Here is a 22,675-nt window from a genome sequence, read left to right as displayed (position 1 = left end):
CAGTCCAGTCAGCATATATGTTAATATACATAACCCATACCATAAATAAAAAGTAAATTGAAGCATACGTTTAAAGCCCTTGATTTTTGTGGAAAATGTTTAAGCACGAATTAAAGTCAAACATTTATATTGGTGGATTTGGTAGCAGGGTTGGGTTCTCAAGAGAGACAACACGTTCCAAACGTATGTTCCATTCCCCTCTCAATCCCATTCATAAAGTGCCTTTCTGTTACGCAATGGGATCACTCTGCTTGGTAATGAACACAGGCTGATGTTTAGCGTTAACTGATTGTATATACAAAGGAGACAGCATCACTCATCTTTACTTAAAAACAAAACTTAAGCAAGGTGCTTAGGCAGAGGCACCTTTGCACCGGAGCCAAAGGAAGCAAACATAAGAATGTGACAGAAATAGGGAATCGGAACGGACAACAAATGGGCACATTACTCAGGAAAGCTCAGAGGATAGTCTTTGAAACGCAGCAGTAAACCAGTTGTGTGGACAGCGATAAAGGCTTGCTTACTTCTGGGAAGAGTCAAGCCCCAATGGGTTTGCTTTTTCCGTTGATACTAGGACCCTAACTGAAGAAAGAGGACTATGGGGACCCTAACACTGGCTTCTCCTTTCTTAGCGCGCTCTTAACCAAGCAGTATTCGCTCTATCCCGACTCCAGTAGAGTTCGCAACCCCGAACCTCGCCATAAGTCCGTGTGTCTGCACCGCGATCACAACCAGGCAAGCCAGGAGGGACAATCAATGCCAATACGAGATTGCATGCTCCTCTGACTTTTGTTTGCTCAAGTTTACGTTTTAGACACTATAATCCTCCTTGTGGAGCCTAGAAAGATAATGTATACTCTTACCCGCGTCAAAACATCCCTAGTTACAGCCCCGCGGAGCGTAGAGGAACCCAGTTCTGTTCCATGGACCAAGTCAGAACCGCATCCCCGCGGGTGGCTGCCTAAGACCTTCCCTTAGATCGGGCGCAGTTTATGCTGGGAGCGAGGGAGAAAGCATCTTTCTCAATTCCTCCCGAGGCCACACTTTCTATATAGACCCACCTGCATGGGAGCTTCGTGTCTCATTGTTCGCAAAGTGTCCTCTCTCCCTGGCTAAGACAGTGCTGGCCCGGGAGCCCGATCAAGCGTGCACAGCCCGCGCGCTTCACGCTCCACACTGCACTCTTGGGGTTCGCTAACCGGCTCCAACATCAGCACCGGAGCTGTCCCTTCCTGGCGCCGCACACGCGTACTGGCTGGGAGCCCCGCGTGCTCCTGGGAGTTGTAGTCTAACCCTGCTGAGCTTTCCGGGAAACCGGTGAGCCGTGAACTACATTTCCCGGCAAGCCAGCATAAAAACAGGCTGCTCCTCCTGTTGGACTCGGCCGCCGAGCCTCCCTTCTCTTTTGGAATCGCTCCCGGTTGTTGCTGCTCTCAGCCTCACAGACCATTTCCTCGCAAGGTGCAGGCGAAAAGTGACCCCGGCTCATCTCAGCTGGAGATTTTTCTTTGCTACCTATCGCTTTCCGAAGCTAGATTGTGATTTTTCTTGTTAGGAAACGCACTACCTTGTGCTAATTCCCAATCTAAAAGAAACCTGCGCTGCATTCTGGAGCTCTCCGCGCTACACCTCCCCATCCTGAATCGGGAAAGTTTATACATTTCCATAGGCAGAGTGGGGTGGTTTTACAATCTCATTCACCAAACGCGGGGGAGAACGAGAATGAATGGCACACACATAAAGAAAGTGGTTTACTCACACAATTGCATTGAGAAGGCACCCACGCGCGCGCGTACACACACACACACACACACACACACACCAAAGTCCATCAAAGCAAGATTTCACTCAGAGCATGCAGAGGAACTCCCTTCTGCTTACCTTTCCATACAGCTCCATTGCAACTCAAGGTTCCGAAATTCTTAGTAATCCGTCCCGCTACAAAGGAGGTTAAGGTCTCACGCAGGAAGAGAAGCTAAACGCACTACACAATGGAAGGGGTGGGGGTGGCGGCTGGCGGAGGGAGAAACGAGGGACGAGAGAGCACAGCTAATTTAGATAGATGGTTTCTTTTCTCTGGAGGGAGAGTGTGGAGGCTTCAAGTACCAGCTGCAGAGAAAGAGCTGAGAGTCTCTTAGGAAGTGCCAGGGGCGCGATCGTGCAGGGCAGCCCCTCCCCAGGCCCTCCCCCAGACACCTTCCACCGTCATTAGTGCGCACACACGGCCGCTGCTGGCCCAGGGCTGGAGAGCTGATAGGGCACCGGGTTATTTACCCAAAGGAAGTCACAGAAAATGAACACATTCATCACCAGAGCCTAGAAGCACCGTCACAGAACAAGATAGGAGACCTCTATTAAGTTATCCTGTCCTTTCTTTAACACAGAGTCATGCCTTACATTACAATCATGCTCCTCCAGACTAGTTCAAAAATAGTTTTGAAATCTCGGAACTGTACTTTTATTACACGTATCTTTTCCCCTCAGTTCACAAATATGTGTGACTATCCATATTCTCTGTACCGATCTAAAAACTCTCTTTTCCCTTTAAGAGTAAATGTTATTCAGTCCAGTAATCATCCCCGCCTTTCACGTGTGGTCAAAAATTGGAGGCAGAATGGGAAAAGAATTAACTTGATACTGACAGAGACATGGACGTAATAACTTAAAACTGCTTGAAACTCCATTGCACTAGACAAAGCAGTAGAACGGAGGTTCTTAAACTTAAATGTGCTTGAAAATCTCTTGGGGGTGTTAAAATTCATATTCTCAAGGCATGCATAGAGATTCTGATTCACTGGAAGTGATGATGTGTCTGGGAATTAGCATTTTAAACAAACACTCCAGCAATTCTGATGCAAGTTGTCCTTAAACAGAGAAACACTGCCTTAAAATTTTTTATGTGTAAGAATTTTTCAAAAATACAAACCTCGAAAACGTCACAGACTGACTCAATATTGCAACAACAATGCATTGGGAACCTACCATGTTCAAAATGTCCCAATAATTTTAGATTGTGTTTTTGTTTTTGCCGTTTTTTTTTTAAGAAATCTAAGATCTGTCTTCTAATCTTGCAATCAATGAGAATGGAATTGATATCACCTAGGTAAATAGTTTTTATAGCTATTCAGAAAACACATTTGAAAATGCTCCCCTCATAGGGGAGCATTGGTTATGTGAGGTTTCAAGCAATTTCATTTAAGTTAGCTAATAGCAAATAAAATTAAAAGGTAAAAACCAATATCTATATGTTTCTTGATAGATTATTACACATAAGCCTTCTGCAGATCTTTTGTAGATCTATGTAAAGGTACACTTCTTTATAAATTTTTTCCAAGAGAAGTACCAACAAAGTAATACTGACACTTAAATGTGTATAATTATTGGCATTTAATAATAAAAATATGCACAGCTACTTAGAGCTTGTCTTTCTTCAAAAAAATTTCCTATAATTTTCATACTATCATCATCACCTTCTGAAATTCTCAGAATTCAAAGAGTCTGATACCACAGAACATGTTGAAATATTATAAGTGTTGAACCCTCTTGGATTTACTATTATTTGAGAAGTTCATCCCTTCTTAAAATTTTATTACAATGATTTACCCCCTCAGTTTTCTAGTATGTCTTTTATTTGTGGAAGAACCCATGAAAATTGAGTTGAGGAAAAAAAAAAAAAACATTGTGAAAGGTTTTGGGGAACTTAGTTCTGTCCTGTTTCTCCTGCCTCAGTTGGTTATTTAAGTGGGTGAAGGGAGTAAAAAAAAAAGCTAGTCAGGGATCAACTCAACAAACAAAAGTGGACTGGAATTGATTATCTCCCTAAAGTCAGAAGAGCACTTTATCTTTGCTTGAAATTAGGCCACCATCTGTGAGTTTCATTCCCAAGGTCAGCAGACGACTGCTGGAGCTCCATCTCTTATATCCACATTCTAGCCAGCAGGAAGGAAGATATGATGAAGAAGGGCATTCCAGCATCCCTTTTAATACACCAGTGCTCTTACATTACAGTGCCTAGACCTTAATCTTATGATCATACCTACTTGCAAGGTAGGCTGGGAAATGTAGCCCCTATTCTGGGTAAACTTGTGCCCAGCTGAAAATCAGGAATTCTGTTATAAAATGGGTACTGGGGAAGAACAGGTGCTGGCAGACAGCTGGTAATCTCTCCTATAGGGCATAAGGGGGACTATAAGATAAATCTTGCTACTTTTTTCCTTTAGCAATTTTACTGAAATGTGAATGTCTAATAATTTTAAAATTTATCCATTCCCAGGGAGCTCTGTAATTTAACAGCAATCAAAGCCTTAAAATCAAGGAATTACCCAAAGGTTAGAATAGTCTGGCTCTTGTTGAGGAAATAAGGAAAAAGGGAAGTCTTCTCCACTTACATATGAATCTGGGGTTAGTTGACATTAAAATGGTTTTAAAAGGCACAGTAGAGTTAAGTGAAGGCAAAGAGCCCGCCAGTGAGTGTCACAAAGTATGTAACATGAGCACTTCCCCATATTAGAAAGTAGAGCAAGCTCAAGGTCCTGAGGTCCAGAGAGCATGACTTACCCAGGGTCACATAGATCATTAGAGGGATAGCTGAGATAAGAACTCTTAAATCTTTGTCTTTGGATTCAGTTTTCTTTTCATTGTCTGACATCACTCTTCATTATTGACTGACTATCCTGTGTTTATCTGATATTTACTAGCATTTACTTTGTTTTTTGTATTTATCTAGTTTATCTATTATTCACTTTGTTGTTATCAGTCCTTGTCTATATCAGCTCTATTAAACAGTAAAATTCTATCAAGTAGGGTTAAATGGGGATAATTTATTAGGCTAAACAAACCCAAGAACAAGGATAATTATTAATTAGTAATGATGATATTGGTTAAATGAAAAATAGCATTAGATATTTTGTTTCTACCATTGTTACTATCTCTCTGTTAGGACTTACACTGAAAAATAAAATGACTGAGGCTTGGTATAAGAGATAAGTATGACCCTGGGGATTCACTTACTCCCTCATGCATGCCTTACTCAAATCCACTGTGCAAGGATATGGCTGGGTGTCTAATCCTAGGTGTATCTGGGACCATTTCCAAACAAACAGGAGGTTTTTCTAGACTGAGGCCCATTACCTTTGTCTGACTCTGTGTTAAAGCTGTCTTTGATTTCAACTTTGTGCAGCATCTCTATCAAGAATTGCTATTGATTGTCTCATGTTGCCTTTGGAAGGAATTGAATATCCCCATGATGTTATTGATCTCTTTTTAATTAAAAGAAAAATAATTTTAACTCATTCTTGCTCATGATTTTGCTTATGGACACCTAGCCAGCAAGATGTTGGGGCAGGATTTGAAGCTCAGGGTTATCTGATTCCAAAGCCCAGATTCTTGCCCATAGTTTTTCTCACAAAAGGCAATATTGAGAGGGCAGATAGCAGAAGCAAGAAGAACTACAATCCTGCAGCCTGTGGAACAAAAACCACATTCACAGAAATATAGACAAGATGAAAAGGCAGAGGGCTATGTACCAGATGAAGGAACAAGATAAAACCCCAGAAAAACAACTAAATGAAGTGGAGATAGGCAACCTTCCAGAAAAAGAATTCAGAATAATGATAGTGAAGATCATCCAGAACCTCGGAAAAAGAATAGAGGTGAAGATCGAGAAGATGCAAGAAATGTTTAACAAAGACCTAGAAGAATTAAAGAACAAACAAACAGAGATGAACAATACAATAACTGAAATGAAAAATACACTAGAAGGAATCAATAGCAGAATAATTGAGGCAGAAGAACGGATAAGTGACCTGGAAGACAGAATGGTGGAATTCACTGCTGCAGAACAGAATGAAGAAAAAAGAATGAAAAGAAATGAAGACAGCCTAAGAGATCTCTGGGACAACATTAAATGCAACAACATTCACATTATAGGGGTCCCAGAAGGAGAGGAGAGAGAGACAGGACCCGAGAAAATATTTGAAGAGATTATAGTTGAAAATTTCCCTAACATGGGAAAGGAAATAGCCACCCAAGTCCAGGAAGTGCAGAGAGTTCTATACAGGATAAAGCCAAGGAGAAACACACAGAGACATATAGTAGTCAAATTGGCAAAAACTAAAGACAAAGAAATTTATTGAAAGCAGCAAGGGAAAAAATACAAATAATATACAAGGGAACTCCCATAAGGTTAACAGCTGATTTCTCAGCAGAAACTCTACAAACCAGAACGGAGTGGCATGACATATTTAAAGTGATGAAAGGGAAGAACCTACAACCAAGATTATGATACCCAGCAAGGATCTCATTCAGATTTGATGGAGACATCAAATGCTTTACAGACAAGCAAGTGCTAAGACAATTCAGCACCACCAAGCCAGCTCTACAGCAAATGCTTAAAGAACTTCTCTAAGTGGGAAACACAAGAGAAGAAAAGGACCTACAAAAACAAACCCAAAACAATTAAGAAAATGGTCATAGGAACATACATATTGATAATTACCTTAAACGTGAATGGATTAAATGCTCCAACCAAAAGACACAGGCTTGCTGAATGGATACAAAAAGAAGACCCATATATATGCTGTCTTTAAGAGACCCACTTCAGACCTAGGGATACATACAGACTGAAAGTGAGGGGATGGAAAAAGATATTCCATGCAAATGGAAATCAAAAGAAAACTGGAGTAGCAATACTCATATCAGATAAAATAGACTTTAAAATAAAGAATGTTACAAGAGACAAGGAAGGACACTACATAATGATCAAGGGATCAATCCAAGAAGAAGATATAACAATTATAAATATATATGCATCTAACATAGGAGCACCTCAATACACAAAGCAACTGCTACCAGCTATAAAAGAGGAAATTGACAGTAACACAATAATAGTGGGGGACTTTAACACCTCACTTACACCAATGGACAGATCATCCAAAATGAAAATAAATAAGGAAACAGAAGCTTTAAATGACACAATAGGCCAGATAGATTTAATTGACATTTACAGGACATTCCATCCAAAAACAGCAGATTACACTTTCTTCTCAAGTGCGCACAGAATATTCTCCAGGATAGATCACATCTTGGGTCACAAATCAAGCCTCAGTAAATTTACGAAAATTGAAATCATATCCAGCATCTTTTCTGACCACAACGCTATGAGATTAGAAATGAATTACATGGAAAAAAACGTAATAAACACAAACACATGGAAGCTAAACAATATGTTACTAAATAACCAAGAGATCACTGAAACAATCAAAAAATACCTAGAGACAAATGACAATGAAAACACAATGATCCAAAACCTATGGGATGCAGCAAAAGCAGTTCTAAGAAGGTGTTTATAGCTATACAAGCCTACCTCAAGAAATAAGAAAAATCTCAAATAAACAATCTAACCTTACACTTAAAGGAACTAGAGAAAGAAGAACAAACAAAACCGAAAGTTAGCAGAAGGAAAGAAATCATAAAGATCAGAGCAGAAATAAATGAAATAGAAACAAAGAAAACAACAGCCAAGATCAGTAAAACTAAAAGCTGGTTCTTTGAGAATATAAACAAAATTGATAAACTATTAGCCAGACTCATCAAGAAAAAGAGGGAGAAGACTCAAATAAATAAAATTAGAAATGAAAAAGGAGAAGTTACAATAGACACCGCAGAAATACAAAGCATCCTAAGAGACTACTACAAGCAACTCTAGGCCAATAAAACGGACAACCTGGAAGAAATGGATAAATTCTTAGAATGGTATAAGCTTCCAAGACTGAACCAGGAAGAAATAGAAAATATGAACAGACAAATCACAAGGAATGAAATTGAAACTGTGATTAAAAATCTTCCAACAAACAAAAGTCTAGGACGAGATGGCTTCACCGGTGAATTCTATGAAACATGTAGGGAAGAGCTAACAGCAATCCTTCTCAAACTCTTCCAAAAAATTGCAGAGGAAGGAACACTCCCAAACTCATTCTATGAGGCCCCATCACCCTGATACCAAAACCAGACAAAGATACTACAAAAAAAGAAAATTACAGACCAATATCACTGATGAATATAGAAGCAAAAATCCTCAACAAAATACTAGCAAACAGAATCCAATAACACATTAAAAGGATCATACACCATGATCAAGTGGGATTTATCCCAGGGATGCAAGGATTCTTCATTATATGCAAATCAATCGATGTGATACACCATATTATGAAACTGATGTATACAAACCATATGATCATCTTAATAGATGCAAAAAAAGCTTTTAAAAAAAGGCAATATTGATTCAAGATAATATGTTTAAAATGTCTTTCAAAGAAGTTTTACTAGACTTTGTTGCTGTTGTTGACCTTGCTTGGGAACAAGGATACTACATAGAGTCCTCTCATGGAATTACTGGGTTACTTATATCTTTTCATACATTTTTAAATTTGAAAACTGTCAACATTGTCAGATACTGATTCATTTGATGCACTAGAGATATTACTAAGGAGCTTTGTATCAATTTCAGATCTTTTGGTAAAGTGTATATGTTATATTTCCAAATCATAGAAGATAGCTTTAGAATAAACAGATTATAATTATGCAGATTATGAGAAAAACAAAGGAATTTTAAACGACAGTCTGCACATTTCATGCAAAGTACTTATTCAGCTACAGGTTTCAGATTGCTAATCTTGCGTGAAGGTTATGTGACCTACATCTTTACAGAAGCCAGGTCTTACTTCCAAAGAGCTAGATATCATTATCTTTTTAAAACAATTATTTTGTAAAGCTATTACAAATTTTGAAAATAATTTTATAATCAAGACCCAACTTAATTATGTCGAGTGTAGATATTAAATTTTCTACCTCTAGGCTTCTGACCAGTCAAAAAAGAGTCAATCTAACATACTAACTCTGAGAACAAAGGGTGGCCCTAAGCAGCATCTCTTAGAATTGCAACAGTGTGGAGTGTGTGTGTGTGTTTTGGGGGTGAAGGTGGGAGGTTGAGGGGTGAGATGGAAGAACATGCTGTGGGCACCCAGCCAGAGCACCTGTGAAAGCCAGCCTGCACGCCTTCAATAGCTCTAAGCTAAGCTTATATCTAAGAGCCAAGTCTAGCTAAGAAGAATGAGGCTCATGACAAATATCTATGTCCTGAACTTCCATAGCACTTAAAACATGACAGATTAGTACATGAAGAAGCGTTCTTACAGATGATCTAGCTGAATCCTTCCATTTTATGCATTATAAATTAGATTCCAGTAAAGTGAAATGACCTGCCTAAAGTACCACGTGTCATCCGATGCCATTGAAGGGCTCTAACAAATATTGGAAAAAAAGCTATCTTGAAAGTACATCACAATTTATTATTATAGTCAATTTTATGTGTATCAATAATTTTCATTGAGTTATTTTTAGGTTTACATTTTATACTTTAAAATGCACAGTCAGAAAGGATAAGACACCACCCTCATCCCCAAGTGGGGTTCCAAACTAGTTCAGAAGAGCAGATAAACAGGTAACAGATAACAAGATATCAGTGGCAGAGATAACACAAACCTGGGCCTGATTAGCTGCCTGCCCACTCTTCTCATTAGTAACTGCTTTAAAGATTTATAGGAAAGAGTAATCAGTTCAAGGATATTCTATGGAGAAGTAAATTATGCCTCTGAATAAGAAGGTATCCGATTGTAAATGTAGAAGGCAAGACAAAGACTAGAAGACCTTCAAAGGGACTTAAGGATTATTTAGTATTTTTCTGAGTTTGCAGATAAAGGCTCAAATATGGGTGATGACTCACCTAGCATCACAATACTTAATAACTGAGCCAAGACTAATATGCAATTCACATGACATTAAGACCAGAGTTCTTTGTAAATATACAACATTTCAACAATCACTACTTTGGACTTGAACACTTATTTGCTATCTCATAACTTAAACAAACTTTTGCTCAAAAATCATGAAATTACCACACATTAAATCAGAACTCAAAAACCTCCTCCAGAAAGTTATGTGATCTGATGGTTATCTCTCCTATGCTGGCTGAGAAACAGGGTATAAAATCTAAGGAAAGCTGAAGTATAATACTTTCCTTTTCACATAAGGGCTTGTTAAATATTTTAAATTTTATTATTTTAAAAATGTGACATAAGCTACAGAACCAGGTTTTATTATTTTTCTAATTGAAATAAAGTTTGACTCAAGTCCCCACATATTAAGATGGTTAGAAAGTTCAGTATCAACTGATCTGACAGAAATGGGGGCAAGGGTTTCTCCTTCCTCCCTGCTCAGACTACACAGAACCCTGAAGGACAGGGACCACAGCAAAATGGTACATGCTGGACATCTCTGATGGTCACTGATGCTGATTTTTTTCAGGTCAACATGGCCGATTTGTAGTCAGGTAGCACCATTCTCCCCATGCCAAGCTAGGCCACAGAGATTCTGATCAAAATCCCAAAGTCATAGGCACAGAGTGTATCAGTTAGCTTTGCTGGGTAACAAATAATCTCAAAACTTAGTGATTTAAACATTCTTAATTCATGATTCTATGGGTTGACAATTGGGGCTGGACTTTGTTGAGTGGTCTTTCTGTCTCACTTGGGTTTACACATACCTCTGTGGTGAGCTACAAGTCAGCAAAGTGGCTTCTTGGATTGTTTGGCTATCAGATGGGGAATGGGAGAAGGACCATGCCATGTGTCTCTCATAGAGTAGGATATTTCAAATCTGTTCACATGGCAGTTTTCCAGGTTCTAAGAGAAAGAGCAGAAACATGCAAGGCCTCCTGACACCTAGATTTGGAACTGGCATATCATCCCTTCCACTCTGTTATATTTACCAGAAGACATCACAGTTCAGCTCAGATTGAAGAGGTGGAGAAATAAACTCCACTTCTTGATAAGAGGAGCTGAATAGTCACATTTCAAAAGGACTCAGATACAGGAAGCTGTGGAGACTGTGGCCACTGTTTCAACTTGCCACACACAGCCCAGCATTGCATCAAGGCTCTACCATCAACGGCTCTGCATTTCCATGAGCACCTGCCTCTGCTGCTCTTCACCAGAACTTCCACCACCTCCCTGGCTTCAGGGGATCTATCAACCTCACAGAGCCCCTCTTCAATCCTCAATCACAGTACTTCTGCTGGTTAAGTTTCTCTTTGAGTAATCCAGTTTCATTATTTACATGGACCTAAGCCTTTAATAACAAAGTCATGTTCAGAAAATTCCTTCCAGCATACCTACAACAACTGATTACTCCTTCTTCTGACTGTTAACTATCCCCGGGAGGTAAGGAAAGTTAAGGATTCCTGGACAAAAGAACTCACAAGCCTCATCACCCCTACTGCAAGGAAAGAACACCTTTCATTCTTCCATGATCATCTTATGGAGAAAAGGGAGACTCGATCATTTCCCAACAGATATTCTGTCACATTTAATTCTCAGTTACTCTCCCTGCCACAAAATCTATAGGAAACTTGAGCTAGAAATATTATCAATCATCTCCAAAACAAATTTTTGTAAGCAATATTTTGTCCACAAAGCTGTTGCCTATGTCAAATAAATCTTTTTCTTCTGTCTGACCCTTGTGCTCTTTTATAGTCTGAGTATGTATGTGTTCCTGAAAGGAGGGATATTATATCATTATAAAGCACACATTTAACTCTGGTCAAAGCACTTATAGTTGAAGTACACTTTTCTTTAGATTGCCATGACTCATTGAAAGACGCATTTTCTTGATTTCATTGGCTAATGACCCTGATGTAAGCAACAGTTTTTTTTTTCTTTATAGTAACAAAGACCTATTCAAGGAGAAGTTATTAAACTATTAAAAATCAGATTTAGTACAGATTCCATACTAGCATAGACTAGTACCTTGTCTTTAGGAAGGCCAGAGTGTTCTACAAGAAGGAGAAGGAGGGTGAGAGAGTCATATTTGCTAAGACTTACTTTATATTAGGAACTCTGCTGGACATTTTGCATAGTTTAACTTAATGTTTACATTAGCAAGAGGCAAATATGGGGCTTCCCTGGTGGCGCAGTGGTTGAGGGTCCACCTGCCGATGCAGGGGACATGGGCTCATGCCCCGGTCCAGGAAGATCCCACATGCCGCGGAGCGGCTGGGCCCGTGAGCCATGGCCGCTGAGCCTGCGTGTCTGGAGTCTGTGCTCCACAACGGGAGAGGCCACAACAGTGAGAGGAAAAAAAAAAAAAAAGAGGCAAATATGATTGTTGTCTGGATAAACAGGCAAAGATTGCACAGTCAAACTGGGTAATTGGTAGAAAATTTAATAAAGGGGCTATTTACAGAGCCATGGCAGTGTTAGTGGAAACCAACAGGAGACAGTAGTGTACCCTGGGACTAGAAGCAACAGAGAACCAGGGAGAAGTTACAGCCAGATGGCTAAAGTCCAGGAAGGAAGCATTGAAGAGAGAAGAAACTACTGTGGAAGATGGAGACTGCACTGGAAGGAAATAAGCAGCCTTCCACCTTCTGTCCCCTGCCAGCTCCCCATTGGCTAAACCCAGTCAGAATCATGAGCCTTGGAATCTGTTGATTCAGCCTCCTAAGACAGAGAGCAGAGTAAAGAATGGCAGAGTAGGGTGGAAAAGGAGGGTAAATAGGAGGTATCAGCACACTGTCCCATTTTAAAGATGAGCAAATTGAGAGTCAAAGCAAATAATAACTTTTGCAGGTCACAGAGGCAAAACAAAATTTAAACTCGGATCTTTCTAGTTCTCTTTGCATTCATTATATGTATTAACTATGCTATTAAGCTTGGTTAAGAGAAAAATAATCTGTAATTTCATCATAGGGAGTTTTCCCAAAATTCCAACTCCATTTTCCTCATTTAACTTTCACAGCCTTAACATCCCCAGGACTATACAATCAAGTGTGTACATACATCATCACATTTCAACTGGACCCTTGAATAATTTCTATGTACCATCTCTTTTTTGTCTGCTTTTATTATTGTTTCCTAATGTGAACAATTTCACTAGTGAATTTTTTAATTCCTCAAGTCAACAAATACTTATGAATTGCCCAATGTGCACCATAGTTGTTTTTGACACTGTAGAGGATACAACTGACATATTTGCATGGTCTGTACTTTTTAGTGCTTATAATCCTATTTTTTTAATGAAGGACTATATGCTCCAGGAGACCAGGGGTCCTATTTAAGTTGTTCACTACTATTTAATAACTACCTGGCAGATGGTAGGTGCTCAACAGATTTTGATGAATTTAAATGTAAAATACTGAAAAACAAATATAATGAAGCTCATAAGTGTGTGGCACATGTAGTAAAGGGTTAGAGGTCTGGGAAGATGAAGCTCAGGGAGAATCAGCAAAGAGCAAGGAAGCTTTGGTGGAAATGGAGATGTTCAGAGGAATCTGAAAAGATGAACAAGGTTTAATAGATACAAATGGGAAGGACACTTGGGTACTTTAGAGGGGAAATAGTTTAGAGGACTAGGTTTTTCCTACAGGAAATGAAAGCAAACATGATAAAAGGAAGAAGTTTGCTCTGGAGGAACACACTCTGCCCCTTCAGGTGCCTTCCCAGATCTTTCCTGTCCTCATTCCCCCTCCCCCCACTCTGGAACATCTCCTTTTCCCAAAAATGTCAGCTGTTTCTGGTTGCATGATATTCAGGAAAACCTGCCTGTCTAGCCTCCTTTCTCAGAATAAGGCTTTGTTTAATACTTCTAGCACTAAATTAAACATGTGTTTAAGATCCCAGCTTATGTCACAAAAAACAGACACCTAGATCAATGGAACAGAATTGAGAGCCCAGAAATAAACCCACACACTTATGGTCAATCTATGACAAAGGAGGCAAGAATATACAATGGAGAAAAGACAGTCCCTTCAATAAGTGTTGCTGGAAAAACTGGACAGATACATGTAAAAGAATGAAATTAGTATATTCTCTAACACTGTATACAAAAATAAACACAAAATGGATTAAAGACCTAAATGTAAGATCAGACACAATAAAACTAGAAGAAAACATAGGCAGAACACTCTTTGATATAAATACCAGCAATATTTTGGGGGATCCATCTCCTAATGTGTAGGAAATAAAAGCAAAAGTAAACAAATGGGACTTAATTAAACTTAAAAACTTTTGCACAGCAAAGGAAACCATCCACAAAACACGAAGACAACCTACTGAATGAGAGAAAATATTTGCAAATGATATGACAAATAAGGGATTAATATCCAATATATATACAAACAATTCAACATCAAAAATAAATAAATAAACAACAACAACCTGATTAAAAAATGGGCAGAAGAACTGTATACACATTTTTCCAAAGAGGAAATGCAGATGGTCAACAGGCACATGAAAAGATGCTCAACATTGCTAATCATCAGGGAAATGCAAATCAAAACTACAATGAGGTATCACCTCACACTTGTCAATAGGCACAAACTATTGGGTGTAAGATAGGCTCAAGGATGTATTGTACAACACAGGGAATATAGCCAATGTTTTGTAATAACTGCAAATGGAAAGTAACCCTTAAAAATTGTATTAAATTTTTTTAAAAATTAAAAAAGTTCTCAGCTATCACCATCTAGGAAGATTTCCTTGATTCTTCCAGGCTCCAGGTATATTTGTCCTGTGCTTCTATAGTACTCAGAACTTTGGCCATCATAGCACTTTTTGAGGTGTATTGAGATGGCTTACCTTATGGCTTCTCTCCCCATAGTAAGTGGCAGGAGTTCTGGGACTGTCTCCCTGTTGCCATACAATGTATGAATGACTGTATGTTACCAATAAGCCACAGGGAGGATTTTAAGCTATTTTATGAATATGCTTCTACTTATCTTTTCTCAAATGCTGTATTTCAAGCTGATGAAGATGCTTTTCTGGTGAAGGCACTTTTGGAGCCCTGAAAATTACATTGTAGATGTGGCTAGGTGTAGGACTGACTTGGTTTGGGATACAGGGTGACCAAGCATTTCAGTTTGCCCAGGACTGAGGGCTTTGCTGGGATATAGGATTTTCAATGCTGAATCCTCAAAAGTCACAGCAAACTGAGGTGAATTGGTCCCACCCTAGTGGGAAATGAAAAACCGATAAAAAGGAGCATTTTTTATGTACTGTGCTATGCCTGTAAACACTAGCTAAGGTTATGTTAGTGCTGAAAAATGTAATTTCTGATCTTGCTTTTTCATCTTTTGACTAATGGAACATTATGTCTTAGTAGAAAAGCTTTCACCCTGTGAAGAGTAGCCAATCAAGAGACTGAGAATTCTTAGGCTCTTCCATTATGTTGCTTTTAGCATACCACAGTAATTGGTTCTCTCCAAGTTCCCAGTTAGTCCTCATGATTTAACTGATTGTAAGAACTTCCAAGTAGGGAGTTTTCATCTTAGATGTTTCATTACAGATGGATTTGTAGGAAGTGTTTTTGTAGTTGTTGATTTTTTGCTTTTAACTCTCAGAAGCTACTTGAGGGAGAAATTACTTTCATCTCTTAGAGGAGACACTGGGTTAGAACATTCACAACCAAGCACCTCAGCACTATTTGAATTGAGCCCCAGTGAATGGAATTTCAGTTCAATTCACTCCATTATTTCTTTACTGGGTTCCTTGTTTTTGCCTGTAGAGAAAGAGATTGGTGGATGATAGAACAAGGATAAAAATTATGCAAGGTTTTGAGGAATTGATTTTCTTATTCAGGAAATGAAGTGGATGGAATATACTCTAAGGTTGGAAGTGCCCTCGAGTCTAACACTGAAGCCAGGAGAGCAGCAGCAACTCAGCTCTTTCGTTAGCTTGGAATCCAAGAGATGATTAGAAGTTTAACTCATGCAGCTCAAGTGATTTTCTGGAACAGTACGTAGGTGAATACATAAGAAAAAGTTTCGCTCACTAAGAGTTTTATGTTTTATGTGCTTGTGAATGACTGTGGCTTAAATTACTGGCCTATTTGTTGTCTCATTCTTACGGATCACAGGCACAAATTAGACAAAGGCAACCCTAAGGCATTCTTTTGAGGCAAAAACGTCCAGTAGTACATTTAATAGCTGTCTTTTCAAGAGAGTTTAGTAAGCTTTTTGTACACGCAGTTTTATCATTTTCTTCTCACATAAAACCCACAAGATAGATATTGTGATGATCCTTGTTTATAGACGAGAAAACCAATTGAAGCTTGGGAAGTTTAAGAAGTTTGCTTTTTGTCAGCAGAAACGTAAGCATTCCAATTCAGGTGGTGCGGCTCTAGAGCTACAAGCTTATCCACTATGTCACAGGTATTTCACATGAGTGAACAAGTGACCCCACCCCTCTATAATGAGAAATGGTCTGCAGGACCGTTTTTGAAGTTCTTGAGTAATTTCCTATAACGTCAAAGAGGCAGCTTTGGTATTTCGCTTTGTAACTACAGAATCTGAGTTCCTTAAGTTTAAAAAAAAATTACTCCCAAACTAGCATACAAATTGCCAACTGTCCCTTTAGGTACGTATTCAGAAATCAAGTCTCAGAATTTTCCTGTCCAAGAATCTTCATCCTAACTTCCACAGAACAAATTTTGAATTAAGAAAATTATCAATGAAAAAGATAATGATAACAGAAACATAATGTTGGATTTGAATTTTGAAGGAGGAAAATATGCATTTCTTTCTTTACAAAGTTAATATTTTTGAGATTCATTAGGTTCATAGGATTATATGCAGAGTGCATGTGTTCCTTTTTCACATTATGTTTCTTATGTCCAAATAAAATATCTTCCCTTTTTAAATTCTGTAACATTAGCTCAAGTCTTTTCAAAGTGAAAGGTGTGGTATCATAAAACTTTTGAAGAAAAAGTAAATTAGTAAAGTAATAATTTCTTATATCTTCATACCAACTGTGATATAAGCATTATTATTATGAATCTCACTTTATAGATGAGGAAACAAAACCAAAGTTAAAGTGAATTACCTAGAGTGCATGTCAAGCAAATGGAAGACCCTAGACTGGAAGGCAGTTTTGCAAAAGAAGAAATGATTTATCCTGGACTTAATAGCTATCCCAGGAAGTACAAGGTCATTCCCTTGGTCATCACTCCAGCACTTGAGTTGCTATGGGAACCGAGCAGTTAGAACCTAGTAGAAATAAATGTACCATTAAAAAGGAGTCACTCACATAACCACGAACATTCATTGACACTGAGGCTCTTTCCTTACTAACATCAGCCTTCTTTACTGAATCCTAAATCTGCATATTGTTTGGTTGATGCTGGATTCCTCTGGAATGTTTGAATTCATCTGGTTGAAACATAAAATACTGCTAATGAAAGGATTCTTAAGCAGGGTGATTTGCTTTGCAGTGGGATGACCCTACCTAACTGAAATAGAACTCTGATTGCTATCATTAATAAAATAATAAGAAGAATACCCCCGTTTTCCCAGGGATACCTACCATTTACAAATCACTTTCATATTAATTAAGTCATTGATTCTCAATATAATCATTTAGGTGGAAGATATGCTGTTTTTAATTATGTTATATATTTCTATGGCTGAGGGTAGACTAAGGAAACATTTATAGGTGGATTCTCCCTATAATGGTTCATAAATTTATAATAGAAGAAATTGCAAGTGTCTTTTAGTATCGTTGCATTGATCACTGACTTATACTGCTATTTCTCATTAATTTCCTTATAACTGATGGTTATAATCCTAATGACAAAATTTAGTATTTGTAGAAACTTAAAGGTTACAAAATCATACCCCCATATTTTAATTTTACTTTATGGCACCAGGAGAGTCTGAAACTAAAACAGAGAAGTAATCACTAGGGTTCACATTTATTTATTACTTTGTTTTCAGAAAGAAGTATATACCTTCTAGTAAAAATTAGTGAGTTCCTAGAAAAATCATGATGCTTGCTGTGAATAATCAGAGGCCCAATTTCATACTCAGGCAAACCAATATAAAGAAACAAAAACTCCACTGAAGTTATGGACCATAAAGGTTTTCTAAGTTATTACTATATTAGTCAACAGGTATTGAAAGCTGGTTTTATAGTATCAAAATATCTGAATGAAAGTTCAGCCACTCCCTTTTCAGAGTAAGAAACATAGATTAGTCTCTCGGCTTCTGTGAGCCTTTATTTTCCTATCTGTAATATAAGGTCAATCATGGCTGCAGGGCTGTTTTTGAATATGTCCACTGTAAAGAGCTATACTGATGGGATTGATGGTCAGAGGCACTAGGATGGACTTCAGTGAGCTTGGACAAATTATTGAATTGAACCTCAATGTCCTTGCCTGTAAAATAAGAATAATGTTAATAGATTCCTCTGAGGGCTTTTTTTTTCAGGATTAAATGATAGATGTATGCCTGTGAAAAGGCTTCAAATGACAAAGCATATGCTAGCCAGACCACCTTAGTATAGACAGGAAGCACATCCACAACTAAAAAACATTTTGATATCTTTGGATCCCAATTGCATTTCATAACCACATATTAATTGTGGTGAAAAGAAAAAAAGTGGAAGGTTGTGATATGTCATATTTTAACCTGATTTAAAAACTAGTGTCTGCTGTTTTGAAGGCTCCCCTTCTCTTTCCCCACTGGATATATCAGTGTTACTCTTGGTTATAATTTGCTCTCTCTCCTGACTTGTATCTACTGTCTTCCTAGATGAGCTCACCCACACCCTCAATTTTCATTGACCTAATGATGCTCCTAGATCCATATTTTGAGCCCAGATTTTCTCCTGCCCTTTAGACTGGTTCAGCCAATTGCCTACTGGATCTCTGCACCTGTATGTCCAAGGGTACCTAAGCCACAGCAGGTCCAAAAGAGTCCTTCCCTGTTCCATACTTGCACCTTCCTCTGTGTTCCCCATCTTTGCAAGTGGTTCCACCATCCACCTAGCTGCTCGGGTCAGAAATCTTGGCTAGATATTGACTTTTCAATCTTCATCATTCTTCAAATCTAATCAATCAGCAAGTATTGTCCTTTCTACCATCTAAATATCTATCCAATTAAATCCTTCTCTCCATTTCTACTAGGTTACCTTCATTAGCCATTTGAATTTTTGATTGTAGTCCCCAGCCTCCATTTTCTCCCAATCTATTATCCATATCACGTCCTGAATGATCTTTCTGAAATCCAAAATTAATCACTTGTTCTCTATGCTTAAAACTCTAATTTCTTCCCTGTGCCCAGCAACTTAACATGACTCACAAGGCCCACATGATCTAGTTTCTGCTTGTTCTCACAGCCTTCCTCTCTCACCTCCACACTCTACACACCAGCTCTACTGAGTCTCTTTCACTCATCCATTGTGCAATGCTCCCTTTTGCCTCTAGACTTTAGCAAAAACTAGGTCTTCTGCTTAGAACATTTTATCACCATTCTCCCTGTAATACACACACACACACACACACACACACACACACACACACTTTACTTTTTTAATTCACAGTCAATTTTTTAACTCTCAAATTAAACTTTCCATCATCTAGGAAATATTTCTTACCCATTCCACTCTGAAGTCTAGGCTAGGTATCACCCAATATATTCCCTGTATTTCTACCATCAAAAAATTATTTTGTAATCACCAGATTACTTCCATGTCATCTCCACCAAACCACACAATTGGTAAGGACCAGATCTGTGTCTATCTTTTAGATTCCTCTCTCCTTAAGTATGTCAGGATTCAACCAGAATCACAGAACCCATAGGAGAGATACAGCAAGAGATTTTTTTTTTTTTTTTGGCAAGGAATTGGCCTATGTAATTGTGGGAGCTGGCTGGACACAAGTGAAATGTGTAGGGCTTGCCATCAGGAAGGACAGGCTGGAACTCTTGGTAATAAGCTGAAGCTGCTATCCACAGGCAGAATTGCTTCTTCAGGGAAGCCTCAGCTCTGCTCATAAGACCTTTCAGCTGATTGAATCAGGTCCAGCTCACTCAGATTATCTGAGAAAATCTCCCTTACTTAAAGTCAACTAATTATAGACTTTAATCACATCTACAAAATACCTTAACAGCAACACCTAGATTAGTGTTTGATTGAACTAGGGACTATAACCTAGCCAAGTTGACAAACGAAATTAACCACCACACCTCAACACCTAAATAAATATTTGTGAAATTAATGGCTGCATGAACTATTTTGTTCAGGAAGAGCACCCCTGGGGTACATATGAAATATTCCACTTTGTACTAAGGACATTGGTGCTATTACATTATTTATATTTCATACTTATTAAAATCTTCTGGGTTTTCTTTTTTGGTACCTTTGAAAGGAAAAAAATTGCACACTTTTTGCTATATTTATGGTCCCTCAGATTTCTTAGGAGAGAATCAATCCACATGATTAAATGTAACAGGCTTTGAGCTTCCTGAGGTCAGGATGGTGTATTATTTATTGTTTGGCGCCCTCTCAGCCCTACCAACTGTATGTGCACAGCAGCTGCTCAATGAAGATCTGTCAAAAAAGAACAAAATTAACCTGCTAGGGTTCTTTTTAAGACAGATTTTGAAATTGTTCTGGGTGCTGTGGGTCCTGTATTTTTTTTTAAATTAAGGTATAATTTAGACAGAGCAAAATTCACCCTTTTAGGGTGCACTTATGAGAGTTCTGACAAATGCATGCAGTGGTTCATTACCCAAAAATCTTGTCCATACACTTTTATAGTCAACCCTCTCCCACCTCAAATCCTGGAAACCAGTATGGTCTGCTTGCCATGCCTAAGGTATTGCCTTGTCCAAAATGTCAGGTAAATGGAACCATACAGAATGTCATATAAACTGCAGATCTCAGACTCTTTTGTGTCTGGTTCTATCACCTGGCATAATGCTCTTGGGATTCACCCATGTTGCTGTTATGTCAGTGTCAGTAATTTCTTCCTTTTTCTTGCTGAGTAGTATTCTACAGTATGGATGTATCACAGTTTGTTTATCCATTGTGGGATCTGCTTTTAATTACTCAAGATTTCTCTCTCTTCATTCTTCCTCAATTCTTTTTTGTTTTCTCTTCCTATTCATCTCTATCTCCACCCAGAATCAGGCGAAGTACTGTTCTATTTGGTCAGATTTTAAGATAGTTATTTGATCCTATTTTGTGGCTGGAGCCTAGTGAGCAGCAATAAACTCATACTAAGCCAATGTTTTCTCTCAAGACACATTGTGGTGGTTAAAAGAGAAGGTTTTCTCCACAAAAATGCTGGGCAAAGATGTGGAGAAAAGGGAACCCTCGTGCACTGTTGGTGAGACTGTAAATTGGTGCAGCCACTATGGAAAACAGTATGGAGGTTCCTCAAAAAACTAAAAATAGAGCTACTATATGATCCAGCAATCCCACTACTGGGTATCTATCTGAACAAAACAAAAAGACTAACTTGAAAACATACATGCACCCCAATGTTCATAGGTGCATTATTTACACTTGCCAAGATATGGAAGCAACCTAAGTGTCCATTAGCAGATGAATGGATAAAGAAGATGTGGCATATATGTGCAGTGGAACACTACTCAGCCATAAAAAAAGAATAAAATTCTGCCATTTACAACAACATGGATGGACTTGGAGGGCATTATGTTAAGTGAAAGTGAAATAAGTCAAACAGAGAAAGACAAATACTGTATGATATCACTTATATGTGGAATCTAAAAAATACAACAAACTAGTGAATAAAACAAAAAAGAAGCAAACTCACAGGTATAGAGAACAAACTTGTGATTACCAGTGGGGAGAGGGAAGTGGGGAGGGGTAATATAGGTGTAAGGAATTAAGAGGTACAAACTATTAGGTATAAAATAATCTATAAGGACATATTGTACAACAGGGGGAATATATCCAATATTTTGTAATAACTATAAATGGAGTATAACCTTTAAAAATTGTGAATCACTATATCATACACCTGTAACATATAATATTATAGCAACTATACTACAATAAAAAGATTCTTTTTAAAAAGAGAAGATTTTGTTTGTATCCCTCCTCTGTCATTTACTAGCTGTGTGATCATGATCAAGTTACCTAATCTCTCTGTGCCTGTATTTCTTTATATGTGAAATGGAGATAATAACAGTACCTGTCTTAGCTTATGAGCATTAAATAAGTTAATAATTACAAATGGTGTAAAACAGTACCTGGCGTATTGTAAACTCTTAATAAGTGTTGGCTGTTATTATTTGGAGCCATTTCAAGACACTAAGGGGTCTTTATTTTGAGTAAAAATGTAGCATGTACAAAACTTGCTGAAAAGTTTACTTTTGCTCCGAGAGGAGGGTGGACCCATGGTCTTGGGAGGGTGATTTTGGGCTGTGGGACAGGAGCTTGAAGCTCTGTTCAGCTTTAAGTTATGAAGGTACCCTTTGGGTGGTGGTATAGAGTTCCTGTATCTCTTTACCTCTTTTACCAGTGGAATGCTGCCTAATATGTCCTCATGCACTCTTCCCATTGTCCCTGCTCTGAGATAATTGGATTGACCTAGCTGGCGTAAAAGCTGTGTCTGGGTGAATTACGAGTTTGGCATTTATCTGATTTACACAGTTCTCTCAGCAATAGGAGCACAGGCTTGCTGGGAAATATTGCTGCCTCAATCCTTGTGTGGGCTCCCAGGTTGTGTCACTCCTGTGGCTATTTTGCCACCACCCTCAACGTTATTCTGTGCACATTTTCACTCTTTGCTGGCTTGTCCCTGGAAAAGGGAAAAGAGA

The 22,675-nt window shown here is 38.4% G+C and overlaps 1 protein-coding gene across 3 annotated transcripts in view; it reads right to left on the bottom strand.

Moving 5' to 3' along the window:
• The window catches only part of RAB3C (RAB3C, member RAS oncogene family), a 399,506-nt gene that overhangs the window by 307,684 nt on the left and 69,147 nt on the right, over positions 1-22,675 (bottom strand). The window contains exon 1 of one of the 3 annotated variants that reach the window (XM_060295789.1): positions 1,882-2,106. The exons of 1 other annotated variant lie outside the window; for it this stretch is intronic. In XM_060295789.1, coding sequence (XP_060151772.1) covers positions 1,882-1,899 — 18 coding nt within the window. In that variant the 5' untranslated portion in view covers positions 1,900-2,106. Of the gene's footprint in view, positions 1-1,061; positions 1,230-1,881; positions 2,107-22,675 lie in introns of those variants that run through there. One more of the 3 variants, XM_060295788.1, reaches the window with a different exon arrangement.

This window comes from Globicephala melas, chromosome 3 (genome assembly GCF_963455315.2).
Source record: "Globicephala melas chromosome 3, mGloMel1.2, whole genome shotgun sequence".
NCBI lineage: Eukaryota > Metazoa > Chordata > Mammalia > Artiodactyla > Delphinidae > Globicephala > Globicephala melas.
This window is presented reverse-complemented; position numbering and strand designations above follow the sequence as displayed.